Below are 25860 nucleotides of genomic sequence, written 5' to 3'. Positions count from 1 at the left end.
AAGGCAGCCATGGCTATTTATGAACATATTTCAGCATAAATCATTGAGGGCAGTGAAAAATTAAATATATTTAGTACTGTAGCCAACATTCTGGGCAATGAAGGTAGTGGAAACAGCCCTGGGACAACTAATTTATGTTGATGAAAGTGTTAGCAGGAGAGACAATTAAAGTGGATGTCAACTAACTCTTGTTTAATTTTGCCAAATTACTGGTGTCAAAGAGCACAAAAGAGTTGGTGCAGATTCCAAGCAGAATACCAAAGTCTCTGGTGCCAAAGTCAGGGATGCAGATAGGGCATGTTAGTACTTACTGTGCAAGTAACTGCACCAAGGAAGGTGCCTGCTTTCTTTTCCCATTGGTGCTTGGTTTTTTCACCAAGGCCAACCTCAACGCAAAAGCTGTATTACTCAAGAGGCCCAGAAGTGCCAATAATATGCCCACTTCCATAAATTGATAACTCTGAAATTCTAAACAAAATGTAAAGAATCATAAGGACACAGAACAAATAACTCTACCTAAACAACCCAGAATGCTACCACAGAACGTGATCTAGAAACATGTCTAAAGACTCACTGAAGTAAAGATTCAATACAAACTTACATCAAAATGCAGTGTTTCTGTAGAAGGAAGAGGAATCATCAGGTAGTCAGCAAGTGGATAATGGCATGTGCTAACTAACAACAGATTTGCAGCTACATTACAACAATGTAGTAAGTTTGCTGGGTAAAGGATACAAGTGCGGTGAGTCTTGCAGAAAACTACAGTCACTATTCTGGACTGGCATGAAATATGGTATCACCACATTCCACTTAGCAGATTTTTCAAGTTTAATGTATTAAGAGATATAGCACAAATTAAACACATTTTATTAATATCTCCCAAATACGAAGTTACTGTAATCCACACTAATGTAGAAAAGTTAGCCATTAATACCTTAAAACACTTAATTTTATAAAATTGAAAGATGCTTCAAGAATTCCAGTTACAGAAGCTCATACAGCCAGATTTATTGTACACAGCATTACATAGGCACCGGGTTGGTCTGACTACTTCTTAGCCAAAGCATGTCCGTTACTTAAAAACAGTTTACATGACCCTATTTGCCTGTTTTGTTATGGGAATTGCTCAGGTTATTCAAAACGCGGGGGACCCTGATAAATTTCATATACCCTGTTCCACCTGCATAAAAAGGGTTCTCTCATATCTGAGCACAACAGAAGTGAGAGAAACTGTTTTAGAATTATTTATAGACCCAAACTACATCTTCTGTCTGAAATGAAAAATTCATACATAGGGTTTAATCCAAAAGAAAGCATGCCTGGCCGCCTGCACTGCTCTGGGTTCTATATTTCTCGGCACTGTCCATCCTACAGGAGAATGTTCTTGTGTGGGACTAGTAGGGATGGTCTTAGAATTCTAAACCACCAGTAATATACACACTAATTATGACAAAGATTTTGGAGGCTCAAACTTATTGTGCTTTTTAGCATCATCATTATACAACCATACAGTGAAACACTCCACAATATTATACAAGAACAACTGAGGTTTCTTGAGATGTGAGTCTCCCTGTAGGTAACTGCACTTCAGATAGTGCATCCGAGCAACGTCAGATGTTTTCAGTAGCAGTGTCTGTTCAGGATGCGTATGTACAGCAGAAGACTTGCAAGGCTGGTGGTGCCTCGTCAAGCAAGTGCCTGTCCCAACCCTGTCAGTTCCTTTGCGATCGTGGAGTGTTTCGCTCATACACTGAAATAGAGCAGAAGAGGGCAGGTAGTAGAACATCTACAGTGACTCACTTCTGGAAGAACCTCAAATACTGCACAAGGTGAGCACCTTCTTTTTTCAGTGCTGTCCGTCTGGGTGCTCCATGTCAGGTGAATTAGAGCAGTGCCCTTGGAGAATGGGAGGGACTTCACTTTGGAGCTGAATTCATGGGTGATGCTAGTATACTGAAGCCTAGTTTTGTGTCTGAGCATGAACAGAGAGTAAGGCTGTGTCTACGCTAGGAGATAATATTGAGTTTTAAGGCATTTAGCCCCATTTTACTAAATGCCTGTCTTCACTGTAAATTCCAGTAGCTCGATTTATGGGGCACTAAAATCAACATAATATTGGTATTATAATAGCATTGTATCCTGACAGGTGTAGCATTCAGGTCAAATGTAACATTCCAAAATGAAAGGTAGAGAGGAAGCACCAGGTCTTTAAATTAATTAGCCTCCAGATATGTCCCATGTGTGCCCCCAAATTCTCTGCTCTGTCTGCTTCCAGATGCACTGCTCTCAGGTGCGGAGGACTTAAGCAACAGGACTATCCTTTCAATTCGGCAGCTGGAAGCCCATGACTGCAGGGTCATGAGAGGCTGAAAAAAAATATTTTTTCTTTGCTAGTAGTGTGGCTGTGGGGGCCGTGGCCCTGTGCCTACCTCTGCTAGCTGCCTGTCTTTTCTGCTCTGCCTAGCAGCAGCAGCTGCTGCTCCCCCCCACCCCCCACCCCAGGGCAGCTAGGCATGGGTGGGGTTGTGCTTGTATGATGGGAGGAGAAAATGCTTCTCAGATGTTTACATTTTGTCCTTCCTCCTACGTCTCTTCCCTTCCCTGCCTGAGAGGCACCATGAAATCTGCAACTTTCCCGTGCTCGGCCACATCACGTGGCTTGATCCCAAACCAATAAAAGGACGTGCTGTGAAAAGTGCCAGGCAGCTTGTGTGTGCTGAGGGTCCTGTAGCTGGCTGGGGGGTGGGCTCCCTCAGCAGGTAGGATACTTGGGGGGGCCTTACAGCCAGCCAGGGGGAGTCTCCCACAGTAGACATGCTTTTGGCTATAGTTGGGGGCGGGGGGGTCTTTTATCTGCCCAGGGGCAGTCTTCCTCAGTGGCCACAATTTGGGGGGGGGGGGGGGGTCTTTTATCCATGCGGGGGTGGGGGGGGGAGGCTCCCTCCATGGTTGCAATTTTCAGTCAACAGAAGAAAATACTTTGTCACAAGCGTGGCTGTCCTTTCAGAGCAATATTTTGTATGGGCTTTATGCAAAGGCCAGAGGGGCCTGGCTATAATTAGTGGGCTTTTATCTGCCTGGAGGGGCAGTCTCCCTCGGGGGGGGGGGGGGGGGGGTGTCACAATTTTTTTTTTTTTGCGGGGGGGCGGGCTGGCTAGATTTGGAAGTCTTTTAGCTGTGGCGCGGGGGGGGGGCTCCCTCAGCAGACACAATTTTTTGGATGGTTGGTTAATATGGCAGGGGGGAGATGAAACTTGAGACGATGTCGTCAGATACCCACCACCCCTTCCGGGTGCAATTTTTTCCCCGTGCTGCACCAGTGAAAATAGTCAGAATGCTACCGGGCTTAGGGAACTGTGGGAGAGGTTCCCACAATACACTGCTGCAACAGTCGAATTTTGGCAACTTGTATGTGGCAGCACTAAGTGGATTTTGTGGGAAGGTGAGGATGCTCCAAATCGAATTGATAAAACCATTATTGTTAAATCCATTTTAATTGATTTTTTTTAAGCTCCTAGTGTAGCTGCAGCCTAACTGCATAATGGTTTTGAGCGTTTAGCTAGAGGTGCAGGTGGCCACCCTGAAGATGGCTAGACTTGGTACACTGGGTGGGAATGGCATGGCAATAAATGACGCTCTTGTTGGGGCGGGGCGGTGTTCTGTAGTGAATAATTCCTATTTATTTGCTGTCCAGTTAGATAAGCTTTATGTACACATGGCCGAGACCGTCACCCAATCTTGACACACCAAAAAAAAAAAAAAAAAGTCAAGGCCATTTGCAGAAATGCATCATTCCACCACCCCCCCGCTGACATTAAGTTCATCAGTGTCTGGGTACATGTGCTCATACTGCCCAAGACACTGCATTGTACTCAACTGAGTGAATATAAAAAAATCCCATCTACTTGATGGAAGGCTGTGATGGTAACAAAATGAACTCAAAGAGTTTGTAGTTAGCTGCGAGGGCTCCAGGGACAATAATTATTCCCGGATTAGTGGAAGCAGTGCCTGGTTTACAACTGTTTATTCTGGCACCATAGGAACAAGCTTTTCCATTTTTATAGCTAGCTAGTACATGTGGCATAGTGCCTGCTGCTTATCAACATTTGTCTTACTAGTTCTGAGCAGGTCAGGTTGTCACAGTGGCGCAATGAAGGAACCGCACTTTCAGGTGAAGTTTCTACAAATCTGGGTGTAGGACTTGACTTATTCTGAGTGAGAACATTCCATAGGCAAGTGAGCATGAAGGTGTGCAAATCACCAAGTATGTCAGGTAAGGAAACCATGGCTGTCTAGGCCAGGTCAGCACTATCAATATTATTTTGGCCTTTCAGGGCCATTATTTGTGTATTATTTTGGAGATAAGAGGTATCAAAAGGAATGTGTATATGAGAGGAGTTCTCCTTTTTTTATAAGAAAAATATATCCTAGGGCTCATGCCTCTAGTTCTACCTGGGAGAAAAATGTTGGACATTTCTTATTTATGGATGTCATGAATGGGTGGGTGGGAGGGGGGGGTGTGCGCGCGCATGCACAGGGAGCTTCACATGTAAAATGTGTGTGGTATTATTTCATCATTCAGTTTCCATTCAGGCTTGTAGGGAAACAATGTGTTCACCAACATGACCCAGTGGCATGGCTCCTTCCCCACTCTAGCAAAATAAATGCAGAAGTGTGGGCCAGCAAAAGTACCTCCTTATTTACCAGGTTTTGGTATAAACTTCCCCCAAAAATCCTAAAAACCTTAGATTTTTGGGGATAAAATTCACTGCCACCACCCAAGTTATAATAAGGAAACCAGGGAGAGACTACTTGGGAAATCTCAGCCCCAAAAGTAAAAACCAGAACACAAACATTAACCAGTACCAGGTTAAGAAAAAGAAAGAACTTTTATTATTACAACAATATTCATGTTGCAAGCCTCATACCTAGATGGAAGAGTTACAAAGTAAAACACATGGGGAGTCTCCACCATGGGCCTAGAACTTAGTACAAGGAGAGTAAAAGAACGTTTCTAAAAAGTGCACATACATCAGACCCCACTTCCCAAACCATAAAACAATAAAGCCAATGGATTTATCTAAACTTTACCCTACTCACAGAAGATTGGAGGGCCTGTTCTTGGAGGGAGATATTCTGTCTGTCTCTCTCTCATAGCTGGAAAGAAGAGGAAAAAAGACAGAGAACAGAAGAGGGAGGAGCCAAAATTCAATTCTTACCTACATTCCTATAGGCCAGCCCCACCTGGCTAAGGAGGTTAACCCTTTTACTCCCAGGCTGCTGGCTAACCCTCATGATCATGACACCCAGGAGCTATCCTGCTGTAAATTGTGATGATTTGTTTTATGCACCAATTCTCATAGTTTTAAGGCTTCGGTGCATACGGAGTGGGAACATGTGCCACGCTGTTGGTTTATATCGAACGTACACGGACCATTGTGCATCAGGACCCTTATCATTTTGCCTCATATAACAGGGAGGAAATGTAGGCATGCTTTGTGGACCACCCATCGCTCAAACAGATTGAGTAAATATGTTTCCATGGAGGTCCACTTGCCTTGGGTTGCATGTTGGTCTGTGTGAGGTTCCCATGCAATAGTGAGGCATCTGTTGAGATGTGTGTAGATAGTGGATCATGTTGAAATGGTATGCCTGAACAAAAGTTTGGGTTTGTCAGACATCATCGTGTATGCAGAACCTCTGTGGTCAGTGAGAGTCTTTTTCAGGCTTGTGTGTTCTGCTGTCCTTGAAGGCAGTACCTGTGTCGTGTTTTACAGTGAAAGTGATGGCTGCCATATATCCCAAGAGCTGTGGATAGGTGCATGCAGACACCCATGGGCTATGTGAGACCATTAATATTAGGGAGGTTCTGGCATGTGAACCAGGGCAGCAGCAGTGATTATTTAGCCTCCACTGATTACACATGCACTTCTATGAAGTTCAACCATTGCACTGGAGTTAGTGTAGATGACTTCTTGTGATCTACAGCCCAAGGGAGATGCTTGTTGAGTAATACCTAGTGTTTCTGGCAGGGTATGGCTTTTTAAGCTGGCAGTCATCTAAGTATGGGAATATCAGTATCCCAGCTGTACAAATGAGCAGCTATCACCACTAGGCAGACTCCTGGAACCACCAACATTCCAAAAATGGTAGTAATCTGTGCTGGAAGTGATCTCGTCTTACTGTGCATCACAGAAATTCTGTCTGATGCTCTGTTCCTTTGATTGTAATGAGGTTCAGTGCTGCTGGGAAGGCGCATTCAAGTGCAAAAACTGCTTGTCCCATGTCTTCCTCCTCATCACGCAAAACAGGTGGAGTTGTGGGAGATTGATTGTCCGTTGCTGTCAGTACCAGTGAACAGGCAGTGCTGAGCAGCGGAGGTCCTGGAGCAGAGGTAACTTCCATATCTGATGAGTATACAAGAGAAATCAGTGCTATCAGATGCAGTGCTCTATCTTTCTGTCATGTTGCATAAGGAGGAAGTGAGGCTGCTGCCAACCTTTGTGTGTCGCCTTCTTCAGGGCACTGGCCTTAGATGGTCCATGGTCTGCAATGAGGAGTTCAGTGCCAGACGTGAAGCCATCACAAGTGGTCGAGGTACCACGCCCTTCGTAGGGGGTCATTTGTGCTGTGAAGGAGGCGGCTGCTAAATGCCTGTTCTATGACCCCTTTTTGCTGCTGACAGAGGACCAGCATGGATGATGCTAGAGGTGCCTAGTGTATCAAAGGCACTCACTGCAGGTCTGCTCTGTGAGCAGTGATCTCCTTGGAGAAAGTTTCTTTATTAACAGCTTCTCCGGTAGGGGGAGACATAGCCATTTTCCTTGATTTTGTAAAAAAAAATTGGCACTTGTGGTCCTCAGGGACTCCCTTGTTGTGGTCTTGTCCCAGGTCCAAGTCAGAATGAGGAATTTCTCCATTAGAATAAGTTAAAAGCAAATATTTGGATCTCTCCTTGATCTTGCTTTGAGATTGTTGCAGTGAGTACACTTTCTGTGGTATGTGTGTCTCACCTAAGCATCAGCAATTTGTACTGCATCCTTACGTGAAGTATATCTTTTAAAGCCTGGGGATTCAGGCATATTTAAAGCATCACCCCCACCACCCTTTTTTTTTTTTTTATTATAAAAAAAGGACACTGGAAAACAATTTTCAAATGGGTAACTACACTCAAATAATGCTAATTATAACTATGCTAATTCAAGTAACATTGCTAAAAAGGGGGCAATAATATGCTAACTTAATCTAATGACTTTGAAGTTACTTACTGATGTCACTAACAACACTGTCTCAGGGCAAGGACAGTTGAGAAGAAACTGAAGGGGTCAGGGTGTCTGTGCTAGATGAGGCACCAGAGGACTGCTACTGCACACGCACACCCTGACCAGACAGTGCTACTGAATATCTCCAATGGATGGTGCAGGGATGTATTGACACCTACAGTGGAGCACCCACAGAGACAGCTCTTGAAGATACTGTTGCTGTTTTCCCTCCTTATGTGCCAATAACTTTGCTTGGGATCCCAGAATCATACAATGGTCTTAGATAGTCCTGGGAACTCCTTTATGTTTTCTAGCCATTGCCTTATTTTCCTTCCCTCCTCTTGTCGTCCGTCCCCCCCGCCCCCACACACACACTCTCTCACTCTCTCTCCTGAATTTATCATCAATTGATGCCCAACTGGTAAAAAATGACTTAAATGAGGAGAATGTGTGAGTCTATTAAACAGAAAAGCAAGCAGCATAAACAAAATGCAACTGGTCCATCAATAAAACAGTATCTGGAATCATGCATGTATTTCAAACCTGCAAATATGGATGGCAGAGGTGTACTCTGAGACAGCCACTTGTTTCCCTATGTTCTTATTGAAACAGATAATCATCTGGGATTATTGTTTTTGGTCCTCAGTGTAGGATTTCTGTCCTATCTGTATATTCACTCATAAGCACTGCAACCTTTCTTCGGCAAGAAGTGCACCTTCCATGGCCCATCCAAGCTGCTCCAGAAGAGTAGCTACAGGACACATGAAGCCTTTCCTCCACTGCATCCCAATTGCCTACGGGGCAACTCATTAGAGGAATTACATACCTGTAAACAATAAGTCAATCACAGCAGACTTTTATTGAAAGATTTCTGAAGCTGTGGTCGAGTTGGTATACATTTTGAAGGTATTTCGGACATAGACATGGTAAAATACCAAGCAGATATATTGGAAGCCACTTGGACAGCTGATCTTTTAAATTTAATAAGGCATCTGTAATTCTGGAGGCCTGCCAACTGTTTTAGTGGAAAGACTTGTGTTACACCAAATGGAGGAGAGAAGCAAGAAAGGATGTGAAAGACTCATCTTCCAAGTTCTTCAGCTAAAGCATCTTGAATAAACTTTAGAGTACGTTGGTATAGGAAAGTATCTTTCTTCTTTGGCTTGCAAATATTCAGATGATTAACATCCACTGGAATTAGGTCTCCTATGCCTAAATCTGGGAGCAGAAAAAAAAAAGTCTTGATTACGAAAAAAATTCTTGTATTAATAGTCCCTCCGTAGCTATTCATAGGTAAGTGTCTACTCATATGGCTCTCTGCAGGATCAGGGCTTTAGAAAACCTCTTCCTTCCCTATAATTTTCCTTTATTGATTTAGTCACCAGAAGCCAGTTTACTCAGATAGTTACAGAAGGCGAGCATTACAAACATATGCTTTACCTACCGAACATGTCATTTAATTAATGACACAGATTGAAATCCTGGTTATTAAACTCAAAGGGAGTTTTGTCATTGGGTTAAATTCTGGCTCTAGTAAAGTCAAAGTATCCTCATTTTGAAAAAGTCTAAAAGGCTGCAGAAAGTTTTTATTCATAAAAAAAACCTCATCCCTAAGTAAATGAGCCCTTTTTAAAATAAAAGCTGTCACTTAGAGTTTACATCTGGGCTTGACTGGGCACCAAGCATGGCAAACACTATAAAGAGTTTCCCATCACTTAAGGGTATGACATAGGTGCTCTACTCCTAGCAAATTAAGTTATTGAGCCTCATCAGGGTTTTTAGGTATGCCTGAGAGATAATCACTTTAGTGAAAGTTCTAGTTAAAATTATGATGTATCTTCTATTCCCATGGACAGAAACTTACCATTTTCTGAGCAATTTTTTGCTTCCCCTAAAGCTGCTCTTCTTTGGTCACCCAAAAGGACGCTACAGTAGTGTAATAGGGTTGTGGGAGAGACTGACAATTGAACCAACTGGGGAACGTTGGCTATAGAAACAAACATGAGGGTGCTACCGCAAGAGGCTGAGTGCAGTGATTTGCATCATATTTAAAATGAGGACCCAGAGATGCGTAAGTACAACCTCTGCCCCCCGTGTCATACAGGTAATAAACTCAGATAACAGGATTACATGTTTGTACTTTACCACGTAAGAACGATCATACAAGGGTCAGACCAATGGTCCAGCTAACCCAGTATCCTGTCTTTAAACAGTAGCCAATGCCGGGCGCTACAGCGGGAATGAACAGAACAGGTAACCATCAAGTGATCCATCCCCTATGCCCAGCTTCTTGCAGAGGATGGGAACATTTTATTGTTGAACCTAAACTTGGTGCATTTAGTTATGTCTTTTTTGAACCCTTTTATAGTCTTGGCCTTTACAATATCCTCTGGCAAAGACTGCCACAGGAGGACTCTGTATTGTGTTAAGAAACACTTCCTTATGTTGTTTTAAAGCCGCTGTCTATTAATTTCACTTGGTGAACCCTAATTCTTAAGTTATGAAGAGTAAAGAAAACTTTATTTCCTTTTTCTACACCAGTCATAATTCTATACACCTCTATCATATCCACCCTCAGTCATCTTTTTTCCAAGATGAAAAATCTTAATCTTATTAATCTCTCCTCTTACAGAAGCTGATCTATACTCCTAACCAGTCCTTTTGCCCACTTTGGAACCTTTTCTAATTCAAATACACCATCTTTGAGGTAGGTGGTCACAGTTGCATGCTGTATGAAAGATGTGGGTGTACCATGGATTCATACAGAGGCAATATGATATTTTCTGTCTTATTCTCTATCCCTTTCTTAATTATTTCCAACATTCTGCTTGCTTTTTTGACAGCCACTGCACTGTGAGTGGATTTTTCAGAGAGCTACCAGAAACGTATCAGAACTCAGTTACTCCTGGGGAAATTCTGCACACATGCAGCCACACGGCATTCCTCCATCTTGCCTAATATTGTATTTTCCCAAATAAAAAAACATTTGACTGTTCAGGCTCCACTGAAGCCTCTGGTGGACAAAAGGTGGAACTGCAGCACCTGTTGGGTAAAAATTTATTTTACAAGGGGAAAAAATAAACTGTGCTCAGTGCTGCAGAATTCCCCCAGGCAGGGACAAAGCACAAGGGCTCGCCTGCACCCCAAGGTGGGACAGGTCAGCCAGGAATCAGAGGGGAACTAGCAAGGCCCGAGAGCAAGCACTGGCAGCAGGGGTTTGCCCTGCCCCCTGCACTCACCAATAGCAGGAAGGAAAGTGCAGCAAGGTGGCCCCAGCTTGTGCTGCTCTTTGGCCACACCACACTGGGGAAGGGATGGGGCCACCCCCACACTCCTCAACAGGAAGCTGAAGAACAGTGCAAGTTGGGGCTGCCTTGTTTTATTCTCCCCGCTAGTGCCAGTGAGGGGAGCATGGACTCTTGCTGCTGGCTCTGGCCTTCTAGCCTTGCTTGTCCCCCAAGCTACTCTGACTGGGGGAAGAGGCGTGGTATGTATGGGAAGGGGTAGGGTGAAGGGTGTGTCTGGAGCAGGGGCAGAGACAGGGAGAGGTAGGGCCAGGGTTAGAAGGGGGTTGTTATAGCCCTTCCCCAGGCTGGGGGTGGACATGGCTGGTGGTCCCCTGGGCTCCTCTCACCAGTCACCTCTGTCGCCTGGAGTAGATTTATCACAGCACCCTGCCTGCAAAGCCAGCTGAGCTGAGCACTTGGATTGCCACGCAGGAGGGATTCAGGTGCCACCCAGCTGATTAGCAGAGTGCCCACAGCAGGCAACGTGTTTCTGTTGGTGGTGCACGTGTGTGTGCCTTGGTGCCCTCAACAATATTAATTCAGCCCATGGGTGGAAAAAAGTAGAGGGAACAGTTTTCCCAGCTCTCGAACAATCCCAACCCCCACACCAAAAAAAGAAAAACAACCACACATTAAAATACCCTCCAAGTTCAATCATAGGCTCCTTCCCTCTCCCTCAGCTCCTCCATTACCCCGACTCCCCAAAGCCTTTGCACTGTAACACAGTTCTGTATTGTAATTTAAATGAATTACACAACGTTCTGTGTTAACATACCTAATAAAATCTATTTTTAAAAAACAATTTTTTTGGTCTTTTAGAAATATGTGCGGACATATTTTGAAATAAATTACCAAAATATTTCAAACTAGCATGATTAGTTTCACAAATAAAATATGCAGAATTTTCAAATATTGCATGCAGAATTTTTAATTTTTGGCACAGAATTCCCCCAGGAATAATGTATTCAAGGTCAAACTCTCGTCAAAAGTATAGACAAAAGGACCCATCAATAATATCCCATGCTTACTTATTTCAGATGCTTCTATTGTTGTAGCTAATCTCCCTGTGTCAATATGTGGGGGGAAAAAGTAAATAGGTAATTGACATACTTGCTGACTCCACAGGCACCACATGCAGTTTTATCATGCTACCTATATGCGTTGGTAAGGTTTCTGCAAAACTCAACACTGGAAATTTCTTATCCTTGGCAAATGAAAGAAAATCATCATTCAGCTCTTTAAGGGCAGGAGAATCTGAAGAAGAAGAATAAATACTATATAGTGTGTTAACTGTGTTAATGCATTTTCAAAAAATAAGTGTCTGAAATATTTCATCTTTTTAAGAAATGTTTTGGCAAAATTATAACTCCAGTAAAAACAGCAGCACATCTATGACAAGACCTTGTTTTAAACAGTTTGACTGCAGCCTAGAAATATGCATTGCTAACTTTGTCATTTAATGGTATATAGCCTGAGATTTGATTACAAAGTGTGCTACAGAGGAGTCACATACTGCACTATTACATTTCTGAATTGCAGGAACTCGTAGGATCTTACTCAGAGTTCTTTCCTCTTTTACAAACCATAAAGTACAGTGTTTATTATGTCCATATATCAGAGCCTTAAAAAGATGAAAACAGGTTTAGCTGTTTGTCATTTTGTATTTTCAGAGGAAAGTATAAACTGATAAAATCCTGTGCTAAGTAGTTACAAACAACGTACCTGTGCTGAGTTCCTTCACCTCCACAGAAGGAAAGAGAAGATATCTAGCATTCATGGAGTATTCAGCCAGCTGGGAGCCATGGTGAGGTACACTATAAAATATGATTCCTCGGGTGTTGTTTACAATTTTATCCATTTCTGGGTTTTTGGAAGCGTCCACCAACATTTTTTTGACTAGGAGACCTGACAACACAAATATTAATTTATGCAGAGAACTAACCTACTCTGAGAAAGCTCATATTACAATACACATAAATCAGCCAATCAGTCTTTCCTCAGCTAATTAGCTGCACTTCTTTAGAAAAAAATATGTAAAAGTAGAAAATGCTAATGAAGCAGGAAAGGTAAACTGTTACTATTTGGTGTCAAATCCAATACTCCAAATTACTTGGTTTCCTATACCCACTACCAGCAGTGGTCACTATAGATCCAAAATAGAGACAATTTAGCCTACAGGTTCCCAATTACATAACCATCCTTAAACATTTTAGCTAAATCACTCACTGAGTTTGTACCCTTCCCCACACTCAGTACAAAGAGAGAGCTGGATAGTTCATTATCAAAATGGTCATACAATGCAATTTAGTCAAAGTAAAAGATCAGTTTTATATTTTCAGATTACTTTTTGCAAACTTTGATCTGAAATGTGTTTGTACAGGCTAATTTACTCACTTATTTTAACATATTACGGCAAATAATACATATGTGAGCTGTACAGCATATGCAAAGTGCTTACCCCCCATGCTATGTGATAACCATACCAGAGGTCGGTCTCCAACACCAGCAATTCTAAGCTTATTCAGTAGCTCGTTGCTCCTGTAAGCAATAGATTTCCTGCAGAGGAGAAAAAGAGGTGTAAGCAGGAGTAGAGTTCTATGAAAAGGGAATTAAGCAGGTAACTCATTTTGAATGTGATCATGCAAGTTAGGAACTGAGGACACTAAACACCTTGGCCGTGTCTACACTAGCCCCAAACTTCGAAATGGCCATGCAAATGGCCATTTTGAAGTTTACTAATAAAGTGCTGAAATGCATATTCAGCGCTTTATTAGCATGCAGGCAGCCACGGCGCTTCAAAATTGACACGACTCGCTGCCGCGTGGCTTGTCCCAACGGGGCTCCTTTTCGAAAGGACCCCGGCTACTTTGAAGTCCCCTTATTCCCATCTGCTCATGGGAATAAGGAGACTTTGAAGTAGGCGGGGTCCTTTCGAAAAGGAGCCCTGTTGGGACAAGCCGCGTCAATTTCGAAGTGCCGCAGCCGCCCACATGCTAATGAAGCGCTGAATATGCATTTCAGTGCTTCATCAGTAAACTTTGAAATGGCCATTTGTGTGGCCATTTCAAAGTTTGGGGCTAGTATAGACGTAGCCCTTGTGGGACTGGGTTCATTAGAGTATAATGAACTCTGTTTTCTCTTGAAGCAAATGTAGTGCCTGACATGCAAATATTTCAGTGAATTGTCCTTCGGGGTGGCCTCCATGCATTGATAATCCTAAAGCTGAAGCCTGGGTGCTGAACAAAAAGTCTGCGATCAATCTAAATTTCTAATATAGAAATAAATACTAATAATTTGTTCTCCTATTCCACTTTCCAGCCAACAGTCTCAGAATTAAAAGAATTATCAGGCAGTTTTCATTTTGAAGATGGAGAAGTTCAGGTACAGAAAGGGTAAATCAGTTGCCCAAGGTCAACAAGTCCGTAGCACAGCAAAAATAGGGCTTAGTTCTTTTGTTTCTCAACCCCATGCTTTTATCTGTAACTAACTTCCTCACAGCAGAAGCAGAGTTGCATATAGAGGACGAAGGGGAAAGTCAAGAACTTGGAGAATTAAAATGAGCAGCAGAACAATCAAGCTACTGCAGTTTAAAGATCTAAATAACAGCCACATATAAAAACCCTTGTATAATCAATTCTGAGAATGGGAATTAAAGATTAACTCTCATTAACAACCATGGACTCAGCGCCCGCTGGTGTCCAATGCCTCTCCCACTATTTCCTTCCATCTTACCCAGTCCAGCACCAATCTACTGCATCACCTACCCATTCTCTATGGAGTCTGTCTCTCCTATTCCAACCATCCATTATGCCAAATCCTAGGATCTTGATTTTTCGTTCGTCATTCATTCTGCAGATATGCCCAAATAGCTGTAATTTCCGTTGTATAACGTTCTGCAGTAGGTTCTCTTTCGTCTGTATCTTCCTTTATAATTCCTCATCGGTGACCACCTGCATCCATCCTATTCTCAGGATCTTTCTATAAACAACTCTTGAATGCCAGTATCATCCTCGTTGAATCTTTCGTTATCACCCATGTCTCACAACCAGACAAACATGCTGCTGAATATATACATTTTCAAGGTGCTCAAATTTGTTCCTAAACTAATCACTTTGCTTTTCCAGATCTTATCCAGTGCCTTCAAACTCGCTCTTGCTTTCACTAGTCTAGTCACTATTTCCTTCTTACATTCTAGATCATGTTTTGTTGCTTCCCAGATACGTGAACTTCTCTACGTTCTCTAGTTCGATCATGTCTACACTGATCTTCCTTCCTATTTCCTTATCACCAAATACAATTGATTATGTTTTGTCAATGTTCATGATCAGTCCATACCGCTTCTCTTCCTCATTTAGCACCTATGTCGTTCTCGCTAGCTTCTCTTCATATTCTTCAATGATAACTTTCTTATCCACGAACCTCAAGTTAATTCTCATCCCTTGCACAGATATCCCTTTTAACTCTTCCTTGATCTCATCCATCGCGCTCTCTAGGTGCATGATGAAGATATTCGGCGATATCAGATCTCCTTGTCTCGTACCTCTACCGTTCCAAAGCAACTTCCCATCTCGCCGCACATTCTCCCACAACCTCTGCATTGTCATTGATATCCTTCCACAATCATAGCAGTCTGCTACCCACTCCATAGGATTCTAACACCACCTAAATCACTTTCTCATCTATGCTGTCCAATGCCTTCTGAAAAAAAAAAATCGAAGCAATTGTAGATGATCTTGTACTTTTGTCAAGTTTTTTCTCTGCTATCAACTTTAGTGCCAATATCTTCTGTATGGTATGTCTATCTTTCTTGAATCATGCTTGCTCTTCCACCAGATGTTCTTCTATCTGCCATCTCAGTCTCTCCATCAGTATCATCATCAGCACCTTGCCTAGATGACTCGTTAGGGCAATCATTCTATAGTTCTTGCACTCCAGTGCACTTCCTTTTTTGTACATTGTCAGTAGCATGGATCTTGTCCATTGCTTAGGTGCCTTCCCTTCTTTCCATGCTATATTACATAGTTGCTGTATTTCCTGAATCATACTTTCTCTGCCATATTTGATCATCTCTCCTGCGATCTTATCATTTCCGACGTATTTGTTCTTTAGTTTTTTCCACTGCTCTTTCTACTTCTTCCTTCAAAATATTGGTCACACACTCGATGCTTGGCAGAGATCTCTCTTTCAGTTCTTTGATCAGTCCCTGAGATACACTCAGGCCCAACTGTGCTTTATATAGACTTGTGCAATATCTTGTCCACCGCTGCACAACCTTCTTGTTCATGAGCATCTCGTTGTTCTCCTCTTTGATCACCATCTGCTTCAGCTACAACTTCCTATTAACATTCCTGATCATCTTATACATCTCTCTAGTCTTACATTCACTGTAATACCTCTCTGTAATACCACTGCTCCTCTAACCATTTCGCCTTATCCTTTCTGGCTATTTTCCTTACCTCATTGCAGTTTATTCTATATTGCTGTTCTGCCCTCTGAAAGATCCCTTCTGATCTTCAACACTCTCTTCTCTTGGAGCAACTTCACTGTCTCCTGCGTAATCCATTACTTATTGAGCTTCTCTTCTTCTAGAACCATCTGCTCAATTGCCTCTTCTATTGCCGTGGCTATCCATTTAACTCTCTTATCTAGGTCTTTCTCTGTGTTGACATTCCCAATCTTCTCTTCAAGAGCTGCTCTGTAGGATTTCCTATTTCTTCCTCAACTAGCCTTGCCAGGCCTCTTCTTTTCTTAAACTGAGCAAGGAGGGGGAAGAAAAAACAGCTGGAATTATGCTCCCTAATTTTCTGTTGTGTGATAAATGTTTTTCTCTGCTATGTAACATAAGATCTTTGGGCCCTGATCCTGACTATCTTTGAACCTATTCATTTGATTCAAGTTGAGCTGATACATAGGATTAAGATCTGGGGCCTCATTCAAAGCCCATTAAAGTCAATGAAGAGTCTCCTATTGACAACTGCTTTGGAGCATACCCCTAAGTCTACACTATTTTTTTTCTTTTAGAAAACCCTGTTGCGGTGGAGGTGCTGTTGTTCAAATGAGAGAGAAAGCAGACATCCTTATCCCATGTAATCAAGAAGGATCCCACAACACTATTCAACAAAAATGTCTTGACACATACCAATTAGACTTTCAGTTGAATGTGGTCTCCCCTATTTTCTCTCCAAAACTATTATACTGCTGCTGTATTTTATGGGCCACAGACACAAATATCTCTCTTTTCAGTCAAGAGATAATGTTAGTCCAACACTCTCCAAGCCAAAACTAGGCACATGAAATCTTAATAGGAAGAGTTTCTAGCTGTGCATCTGAAGAATTGTCTGGAGTTAAGAAATTCCCTACCCCACAAAGAATCTATTCAGGCCAGTCTCTGAAGTTCTTCACACATGGCTCATTAATGCAAAGCTAAATAAACCATGAGAACTTAAAGCAGAACTGGGCAAACAACAACTTGGAGGCAATGTCTGACCCATGAGAGCTTGTACTGCATTCCATGAGCTCTGTTTCAGTGCTCTGGCTAGGGCATGGGTCAGGTGCTTGCCCTGCTCTGCCCAGCTGCCCCAGGGAACGGGGTCATGGGCTTGCCCCACTCTGCCCACCCAGTGCTGCCACCAGGGAATGAGATCAGGTGCTGAGTGATCCAGCTGGGGACTGCGGTGAAGGACTTGCTCCACTCTGCCTGACCAGCACTCCCAGTAGGAGCAGAATCAGGGGCTTGTCCCACTCCACATCCCACCATACAATTCCCATACCCAGATATGGCACACAGGCCAAAAAAAGTTTTCCCACTCAGATTCCACAAGCACCTAACCAGGAGGCAAGGAAACCAAGTGGGCACACTGTTGCTGAGAAACAGGGTAAAAACGTTTCCCCAAACCCAAATATCCTCCACAGAAGCACATAACAGAGAAAAGTAAGATCGCCCACTCCTATCAGATCCTATATGGCAACTTCATAGCTTTTCCTCTTCTCCCCAAATAAATTACATGCACTTCATTTGTTACCTGTAGTCCTCAATAGGGCACTTTGTTTTCCAGTCACTTAGGTGGGTGTCATACTCCACAGATATAATTCTAAGCGAAGGGCAGTCTGAGGCTAGCCATGTCTAAATTAAATATAAAATCAAAACAAAGGAGTGCAGTTGAACTTGTACTATACCTTTTGGTTCTCAGGCATCAAAAATCAAGATCAACAATTGGCTGTAAGACTGACAGTTAATTTGAAGAAAAATTAAAAAAAAAAAAACCTACACAATAGACTTGCAGGATTACAAATGCCGCAGGCATTAAGGTTGTTCATAACATCTAAAATTTGTAAATGTATACGAAGCATTTTGATTGTTCTTCCAAAAATTTATTCCTGACCACTGACTTAACATACCTTTGAAATTTTACTATGGAGAAGAAAGGTGCTGTTTTTAAACGACCTTAACTTAAACAAGAATTGTTTTCTTGCTTTTTCAATTTTTAAAAACTCTCTTTTTATTAATGTTTAACACAATACTATGTGTGTGTCCCACACAGGCATATATTAGACATGTATTGTCTCTATGGCTGCTTGCTTGCGTACTTTAATTCCAAATGAGGTGTGTAGTTGACTGGTCAGGTCATATCGCTGGTGTTCATAACTCCGAGTTTCTACAGTAAAATGTGAAGAGCGGGTATGGTCAGAAAACCGAGCAATGTAAAAATGACACCCTTCTGAAAAGATTTGTTGCTGGGGTAGTTTTTACTCATTAGCACATCACAGAGCTGCCAAAGCTATGGGAGAGTGAGCTGGATTCCGTTTTGACTCATGCATTATTGACCACAGGCTCAACTAAATTCTGATGGCACAAGCAATTAACAGGCAACTCAATTTTACTGATCTCAGAATGTGTTTGCGGGAGTGGCGATTAGAGAAACTACCTATGAGTTTAAAATTAAACTTTCTCCTTCATATTCCAATTGCTTTACAAACAATGTCAATGCTTCACAAAGCTGACTTCAGCAGCTTAATACCAGGGATGAATATGGCCCAGTAACTAACCCTTGTAACACCTCTGAGATGCATGAGAATTACTGTTTTACAAACTGGAAAAGGAGGCATGCAGAAATAGGGAAATTCCCAAAGCCAAGCTGTCACATGGGCTTCTGGACTCACATTTACAAAACCACTATGCGATAATACTTGGTTCAGACTCAAATGTCACACTAGGCCTTACAGCACTAGCCTCAGCTATGCAGACAACTGCAAAACACACCGCTTGCAGCCTGAAATTTCAGGGACTACGTTTGGTCTCTGAATAGCAACTAGAAAAGGCAAGGAGGGTGAACAGATCTCTCCTACTCAAGCAAATTCTAGCGCAATCTAAGACAAATAATAGAGAGGCATGGCAGATTCTACTTGCTCTTTTATCAGAGGAAATGATGATATCAGAGGGGTTAACATTTGCTGGGAAATCACACTCCAAAAATAATCTGTTCAAAACTGCAACTTGTCAAACAATTACTAGCAAGTAAGAAAGAGCCACTTGTGGAATCAGATTAGAAATAATTTAACTAAAAAACAGGCAGTTGCTAGGTTACATGACTCTAGGTCTCTTCTGTTTTCCTCTCCACAGTGCTCACCGACAAAGAAAACAATATGCTGGTGACAATTAATTATTGTCTGCCTACCTTTGGCCAGCATTCACTGTAAACCTCATCCCCATTGAAAACCTTTTCATCCAAGGGTTGCTTAATGTCTTCTTGTCTCCAGGTTTTAAATGCTGCTCCCAAAAGACCATGAATAAAAAGGACGTCTGCTTTAATGGGCTGACTGATATTGGAAAGAATTTTAAAAAGAAGTAGGGTACATATTTTAATAAACTAAAATTTACCTTAACAAAAGCATTTCATTCTGAAGCATTCCATTTTTTTTTTTAAATAAAACACCCTGTATGTTATACCCATGTGATGGAGATCCTCACATATCATAGAAGGTGGACAGAACAAAATGCAAACTGGAGAACCATACAGCATACAATGAGCTAGGAAAAGGGGAGGGAGTTAAAGTGGTCTACACAGAATAACATTAAATGCATCCCAGACATCAGCGGTGGGACTGCTGCAATCGAAGTATCCAGACCTGATACGAAGCTAGTGGCACATCAATGGAACAGAAACAGATGTATTTCCAGCTTGTAAAATGGTAGGACAACCACCACACTGTTCCCTTCTGTCTGTATCCAAAGGCAGAGTGATGTTCCCATGGAGTGTTCACCATGCCGGAACACAGTAAATAATACAATTATGTGATTTACTAAAGGACAGGGAGGAGAGTGGAACATATACCCTATGGCAATACCATTTACCCTGCAAGACACACATAGGAATGTTAAATGAGGGAGAAACTTATAGCCAGTGAGGGCCACACCCTGAGGCTTATTGCTGAATCTCACTCCTGCAAAGAGAAAGTGCCTCTTTGCTAACTCCAAATAACACTCAGCCAACATCAAGAAACTGAAGGATAGAGGTATTTCTGGTACTACATTGAGGCGCTGTAGTAGATTTTGCCACTGTCAAGGTAGCAGAGGGTATCTGCACCTTTCAGACACCCAAAAGAAGCTGCTCACCAAGAAAGCCAAAAAAGTAATTTATTGGTACACTTTGGAAATAGTGAAAACTCCTGAGATTTTGCAAGAGTGTCTGAAAAATTAAGTGCACTTTTAAAATGCTTCTTCATACACAGCACTCTCTCAACTATGCCCCCGTAGGGACAGTAACAAGAAATGGGAACATCATAGTACCTTACCCTCAGTAATAAAAAAATGCCAACCTCTTCGCCCACTGTAATTCTAATTCAGGATTCTGTTCACAGAAGCCAAAAGAACCTTCAAGGTAACCTATGTAATGGCACCGATATATAAGGAGTAATTGCTGCTCATTGACACTGGACTCGCCACCAGCTTCTCCCCCTTGTTTCCAGCTGCACAGCCACAATTAAGTGTTGTATTAGCAATGTTCTAGGGGATTTGCTACAATTAGTTTCCTGTATTTTTGCTAAATGTTCCTTGTTTTCAAAAGAACAATTATCCACATGGTGCTGACATCACTTGTGAAGCAATACCTTAAAGGTGCATACACCTATCTTTATAGATTTGTGTTGGTTTTTCCTTTTAACACTCACATTCTTTAAAAGGAAACAGACATTTTTACTGAATGTTTCCTAGTGCCTTACCATTTAAGATGCTGAAATCTTCCATTCCAGGAGGATGGCAGAGCAGACAACACTGTTTTGCAACACAACCTTAACAAAGTTTATTTGCAAATGAATAATAAAGGAGCATGTGGTAGAGTAAGTCCCCTCCTCTTTACCTGCTACGGTACTGTGGATGTAAAACATATACGCCAGCCGGATATTTTTCCTGCACTGTCTCCCTGTCCAGATTAGCCAGGGCTCTGGCTGCATGCGAAGACTGAATGACATGAGGAGACTTCATTGCTTCAGCTAGTATGGAAACCCAACCTAGTTCAAATGTAAAACAAAAACACATCTCTCATTGGCTGTTAATTACCAAGAAAATATGATCTGAATTAAGACTGCAGAAATCTCGTTGTCTTTACTCTTTTTAAATGTTTGCCGAAATTGTAGGAGCATAAGAATTGTAGTACTACTACAACAAACCCTCTTTCAATCCACGTATCTTGCTTCAGGCTGTAATCAGTGCTGGGTGGTAGTACCTGCCTAATGCACTGAACTGTGTCAAAAATACTTCCCATTCTCTGACTCTGTTTGGTGACCAGTTTACGATTGGCAGCAGGAGCGCTCTCTTCTCAAGAAGCAAAGAATGTGCATCAAACGCACCCGCTAATTTTTCCATCCATGTACAGAATAAATTTTGTTATGTACATGAAGGCACACTCAGATGTGCACCACCAGTAGAAACAGATGCTGCAAGCAGTAGGTAGTGCAGGCACTCTGCTAATCAGCTGGGCAGCATTTGAATCTGTCTCAAGTGGCTGCTCAAGGGCTCAGCTTATAGGGAACATTGGTGTATTTTTCAATTTCTCCCAGCAACTAAAAGGAAGAGGTGGGAGATGGAGCAAGGGAATAAATCCTCAAATCTTCAAACAGTTTAGATGTGAGACAGGTAGAGAAAAGAAACATTCCCTCCCCAGCAGACTGGAAAGAATACGAGGCCTCCAACATCTAATAGGCAGGGAGAAGAAAGGAGACACAGAGGGTACATTAAGGCTGTGTCTAGACTAGCCCCCACCTTCGAAGGGGCTAGTGTATATGCAGTACTTCATTAGTAATCTCCCAACACCCTAATTACCATGCCCCCTTCAAAGTTGGGGGCTAGTCTAGACACAGCCTAACACTAGGAAAAAGTAGAGAAAAGAGGCTCTCTCTCCTATGAGCTATTAAAGAAGAGGGCCCCAGAAGTTAGGGCTAGCTGGACCACAAAGAAAATGGAAAGCTACCCTGCTTAGTATCCAGGAATTATTCCCGGGGGCAAGGAGGGAATGATGCTTGTTAGGAGAGTACAACCGCTCTCCATTCCCAGTGTTTAGAACCCTGAGCAGGAGAATTAAGTATTAGATACACTATGAATTAAGTATTAGGTACACCATGCCTCTTATGAAGTGAGCCTTTGCCCATGAAAGCTTATGTTCCAAAAAAACCAAAAAACGTTAGTCTAGAAGGTGTCACAGGACTTCTTGTTTTTGTGAATACAGACTAATACAGCTACCCCTCTGATACTTGAGGTCTCTATGATCCTCAACATAACAATGACATTTACATTAAAATAAAGTACTGTTACTAAAATAATTAAACCAAAGTGCTGTACAACATGATTAAAACAGTCTCAGGTACTTTCACAAAAAAAGACAGCTATTTCCTAAAATAAAACTGATCATTATTAGACACCTCTGTCAACCTGCATAGATTAGTAAGGAATGCAAAAAGTTAAAAGATTTTGTATGTAGTATTAAATTAAAGCATTTAAAACAAACAATTCAAACATTTTGTACATGTCTAGCACAATTTTGAAAGAGATATATATAAAACTCTACCCACATTAAAATTCAAAGAGCTAAAACCAACAGAGCATTGAAAGCACAGAATTTAAATATGACGTAGAATGATAAAGAAAAAGCCAACATTTATCTGTTGGAAAACTTCTGAAATTAAAATAAAGCCTTGTGTGGGGAAAGTGAAACTGACACAGCTGTCCAGACTTAGCCAGTTCCACACCTCAGAGTTCTATTATGGATGAAGAGGTTGGGAGAGAAAGAGATGGGAGAGAGAATACTGAAGTGGACTGAACAAATACACCTCTGAAGCAGTTTTGCATTTTAAAGGGTGAGGGTTGCTTTTTTAGGCAGCTTTTGCTCCTTTAACTGTTTGCCATCAAGGTTTTGTTTTGAAAACCAAAACCTTCATCCATGTTTTACAATCACTCTGAATGTAGGGATGAGGCACATTGTCTGGACAGCAGAGGAAAACCTGCAGTACAACTGACCTTGCTGCCTTGGTCTGTAAGGCTATGTCTACATGGCAAGTTGTTTTCAAAATAATTCACACAATTTGTGCTATGCAAATTTGCATAAATTATTTCCAAATACCTTATTCTGAACTTGGTGCCATCCAAACAGCACCAGAGTTCAAAGTAAGTGAGCTATTCCAGAAGTTCTCGTACCCTTTGTACGACAAAAGATACTGGAACCACAATACTGTGCTTGAAACAGCAGCACTATTTCTTAGCATGGGGGAAAAGCCACAGTGTTGCTATTTCGGGAAAGATTTGTATCCCAAAATAACAATGGCCGTGTAGACATAGCCTAAATGAATAGTACTTTCGCTTCTGGCAGCATTGACCCCTCTATATTTTACAAAAGCAGTACATTTACTTACACATTTAGAATATAACTATTCCATCAAGACTGATTACATTTGATTTCTTTTTACCTGCACGTACTATGGATGAATGAAGACGTTCATCCAAAGCCATATTTCCAATTATGTGAATGACGTTCCTTTGTATTTTTGCAGAATCATTACGAAGCTGGTATATCCTCTGCAGTAGCTGTAGGCCTCCATTTGCTTCAATTTTATCACAATGAGTAGAAACCTAGCATTTTTGCAATAAATTCAGTGATACTATGTGGAAGTTGTGCAAATGTCCAAATCTGCAAAAGCTTCCTGAAAAGTTCTCAGTACGTACAGTCTCCATCAAAACTACTATGTATTATATCGACATCATACACAAAAATTCTTACTTAATCTAGAATTTGTTTTTCTGTTACGCTTAAAGCTTTCAGTTTAACAATTTAACAAAGTATGTGACCTATGGAATGCTTGTCATCACTTTTATTGAATGCCACAAGCTCAGAAAGGGATTCAAAATTTTAGGATGAGAACTGCATAATCATTTACCACTCAAAAGCCTAATATCAGAAGGGTGCTGAGCACCTCCACTTTTCTCCCACTGAAGATAATGGGGCTTGAGGATGCCAAACACCTTCAGGGATCAAATCCTAAGACACAGGTGGGCAATAAGCAGCCCACAGGCTACACACGGTTTACTAGCAATAGCTCCTGGCCGGCTGTCAGACATTTTATTTATCTGTGCATACACAGGAATGGTCGCTTGCAGCTCCTTTTGGCTGCACTTTACTGTTCCCAGCCAACAGGAGCTGCAGGAATCAGCTCAGAAACCAATGCAGGCAGATGACTATGCATACTGTGGACCACTGCTATTGAATGGATGCTAGTGACATGCAAGTTTCTACTGTAGTGCTGAGTCCAGTGCTCTCTGCCTTTCCCCACTATAAATCTAGCTTAAAGTATATTTTTCAATATATATTCACTCAGTTTCTGATTTTCAGGTCTCTAGGTTCTATCTGCAGTCTTTCTTGCACAGTTAGTATTGTTATGGCAAGTGTCACCATGTGAAGCTCTTACACATTGTCTTCCACTTTCTGTTTTTCAGTGTGCAAGAAGATATGCTGTACTGTTGTTAGTTATTGGTCTGAAAGCTTCTGTGTAGAAGCAAGAGTTTGCCCTCTCCTTTTGTCTTTCATCAAAGTTAATTCATGTACTGGAATAAACTACCTAGGGAGGTTGTGGAATCTCTATCATTAGACATTTTTAAGAGCACTGTGCTTTACAAACCACACCCTTCTGGTATGCTTTGCTGTGTAAACAAGCCCTGTGATTCCTGAAAGAAGGAACTGCCTGTATGATCATCTCTGTTTGAGGACTGCTTTGAGTGTGTAAATAAAGTAAGTTACTCTTAAGACACACCGAGATTCCACATCACTGATAATCTCCTTCACTGAGGAGCTGACACGTATAGCCTTGGATATCTTACCACTCCGTAGGGCAGGGACAGTGGCATCAGAAGAAGGAACAACAGAGTACAGGAATTCTTCACAAAGGCCTTTTCATAAGATGTATCCCTTACTATTCGTGGTTGCTGTGGACATGTGCCCCTCCCCATTAAATGAGCTGTAAGAGTAAGGCCTGCCACCCAAATTGGAAGATCCATGCTATCCTCCCCCACTCTTTGGCATAAATGCCCTGGCGAACTCCTGACAATGGAATCTCCATCACTGAAGAGGCATATCCCTGGATATAGTAGAAGACAATGATCAATACTGTGGACAGTCCCCACAAATCTCCCACTCAACCCCCACTCTCACATGGATTTCAATCCTGTGAACAGCACCTCAGCAGGGCTGGCAGGTAAAATGATATTGGGAAGGTTGTGAAAGCAGCTCCCCCTGCATCCTCCATATGCAAAAGGCAAAACCAGAAAGGAAAGTGTATTGGTACAGCTGTTCAATCACAGCTGTATTAGAAGACTTAGCCCATGTGGCTCAGGTCCTTCAGGCCAAGGTGTTGGGAGCACAAAGGAGTCAGGGTACGAGCCTGGGCATTGTGGGGGGACTCAGAGTAGGAGGCTGGAGGCCGGGGGAGGGTACAGGCGTCAGGGCTGAGGGTGAGGAGTTGAGAGGCATGGAGGGGCCCAGTGCAGAGGACAGGTGCAGGAGTCAGAGTTGGGAGATGGGCAGGAGGCTCAAGGCTAGGGTGGGAGGAGCTAGCAGCTTCTCATCCAGGGCTGGCCCAGGGCAGCGGGGGCCATGCAGCTTGCCTGCCAGGTTCTCCCCAGGGCTGTCCAGGGGTTACGCAACCTGGCCGCTGGCTGCTCCTTGTGGCCAGCCTGGAGTGGCAGGGGCTTGCATGGCCTAGTTGCTGGCTGCTCCCCAAGGCTGGCCTGGGATGGCAGCGGCCATGCTGCCAGCCAGTCACTGCTCCCCAGG

The 25860-nt window shown here is 42.3% G+C and overlaps 1 protein-coding gene across 2 annotated transcripts in view; it reads right to left on the bottom strand.

Moving 5' to 3' along the window:
• Window positions 1–8102: 8102 nt before the first annotated feature.
• Window positions 8103–25860, bottom strand: part of SERAC1 (serine active site containing 1) — a 48444-nt gene continuing 30686 nt past the window's right edge. Inside the window, exons 10-17 of one of the 2 annotated variants that reach the window (XM_074990304.1) lie at window positions 23504–23666; window positions 20905–21055; window positions 19225–19366; window positions 17572–17672; window positions 13008–13105; window positions 12272–12454; window positions 11660–11803; window positions 8103–8480 (exon numbers count right to left, since the gene is read on the bottom strand). In XM_074990304.1, coding sequence (XP_074846405.1) covers window positions 8344–8480; window positions 11660–11803; window positions 12272–12454; window positions 13008–13105; window positions 17572–17672; window positions 19225–19366; window positions 20905–21055; window positions 23504–23666 — 1119 coding nt within the window. In that variant the 3' untranslated portion in view covers window positions 8103–8343. The remainder of the gene's footprint in view (window positions 8481–11659; window positions 11804–12271; window positions 12455–13007; window positions 13106–17571; window positions 17673–19224; window positions 19367–20904; window positions 21056–23503; window positions 23667–25860) is intronic. The other variant, XM_074990305.1, reaches the window with a different exon arrangement.

Source organism: Carettochelys insculpta, chromosome 3, assembly GCF_033958435.1.
Source record: "Carettochelys insculpta isolate YL-2023 chromosome 3, ASM3395843v1, whole genome shotgun sequence".
Classification (NCBI taxonomy): domain Eukaryota; kingdom Metazoa; phylum Chordata; order Testudines; family Carettochelyidae; genus Carettochelys; species Carettochelys insculpta.
Note: the sequence above shows the minus strand (reverse complement) of the source record. Positions and strands in the feature narration are given on the sequence as shown.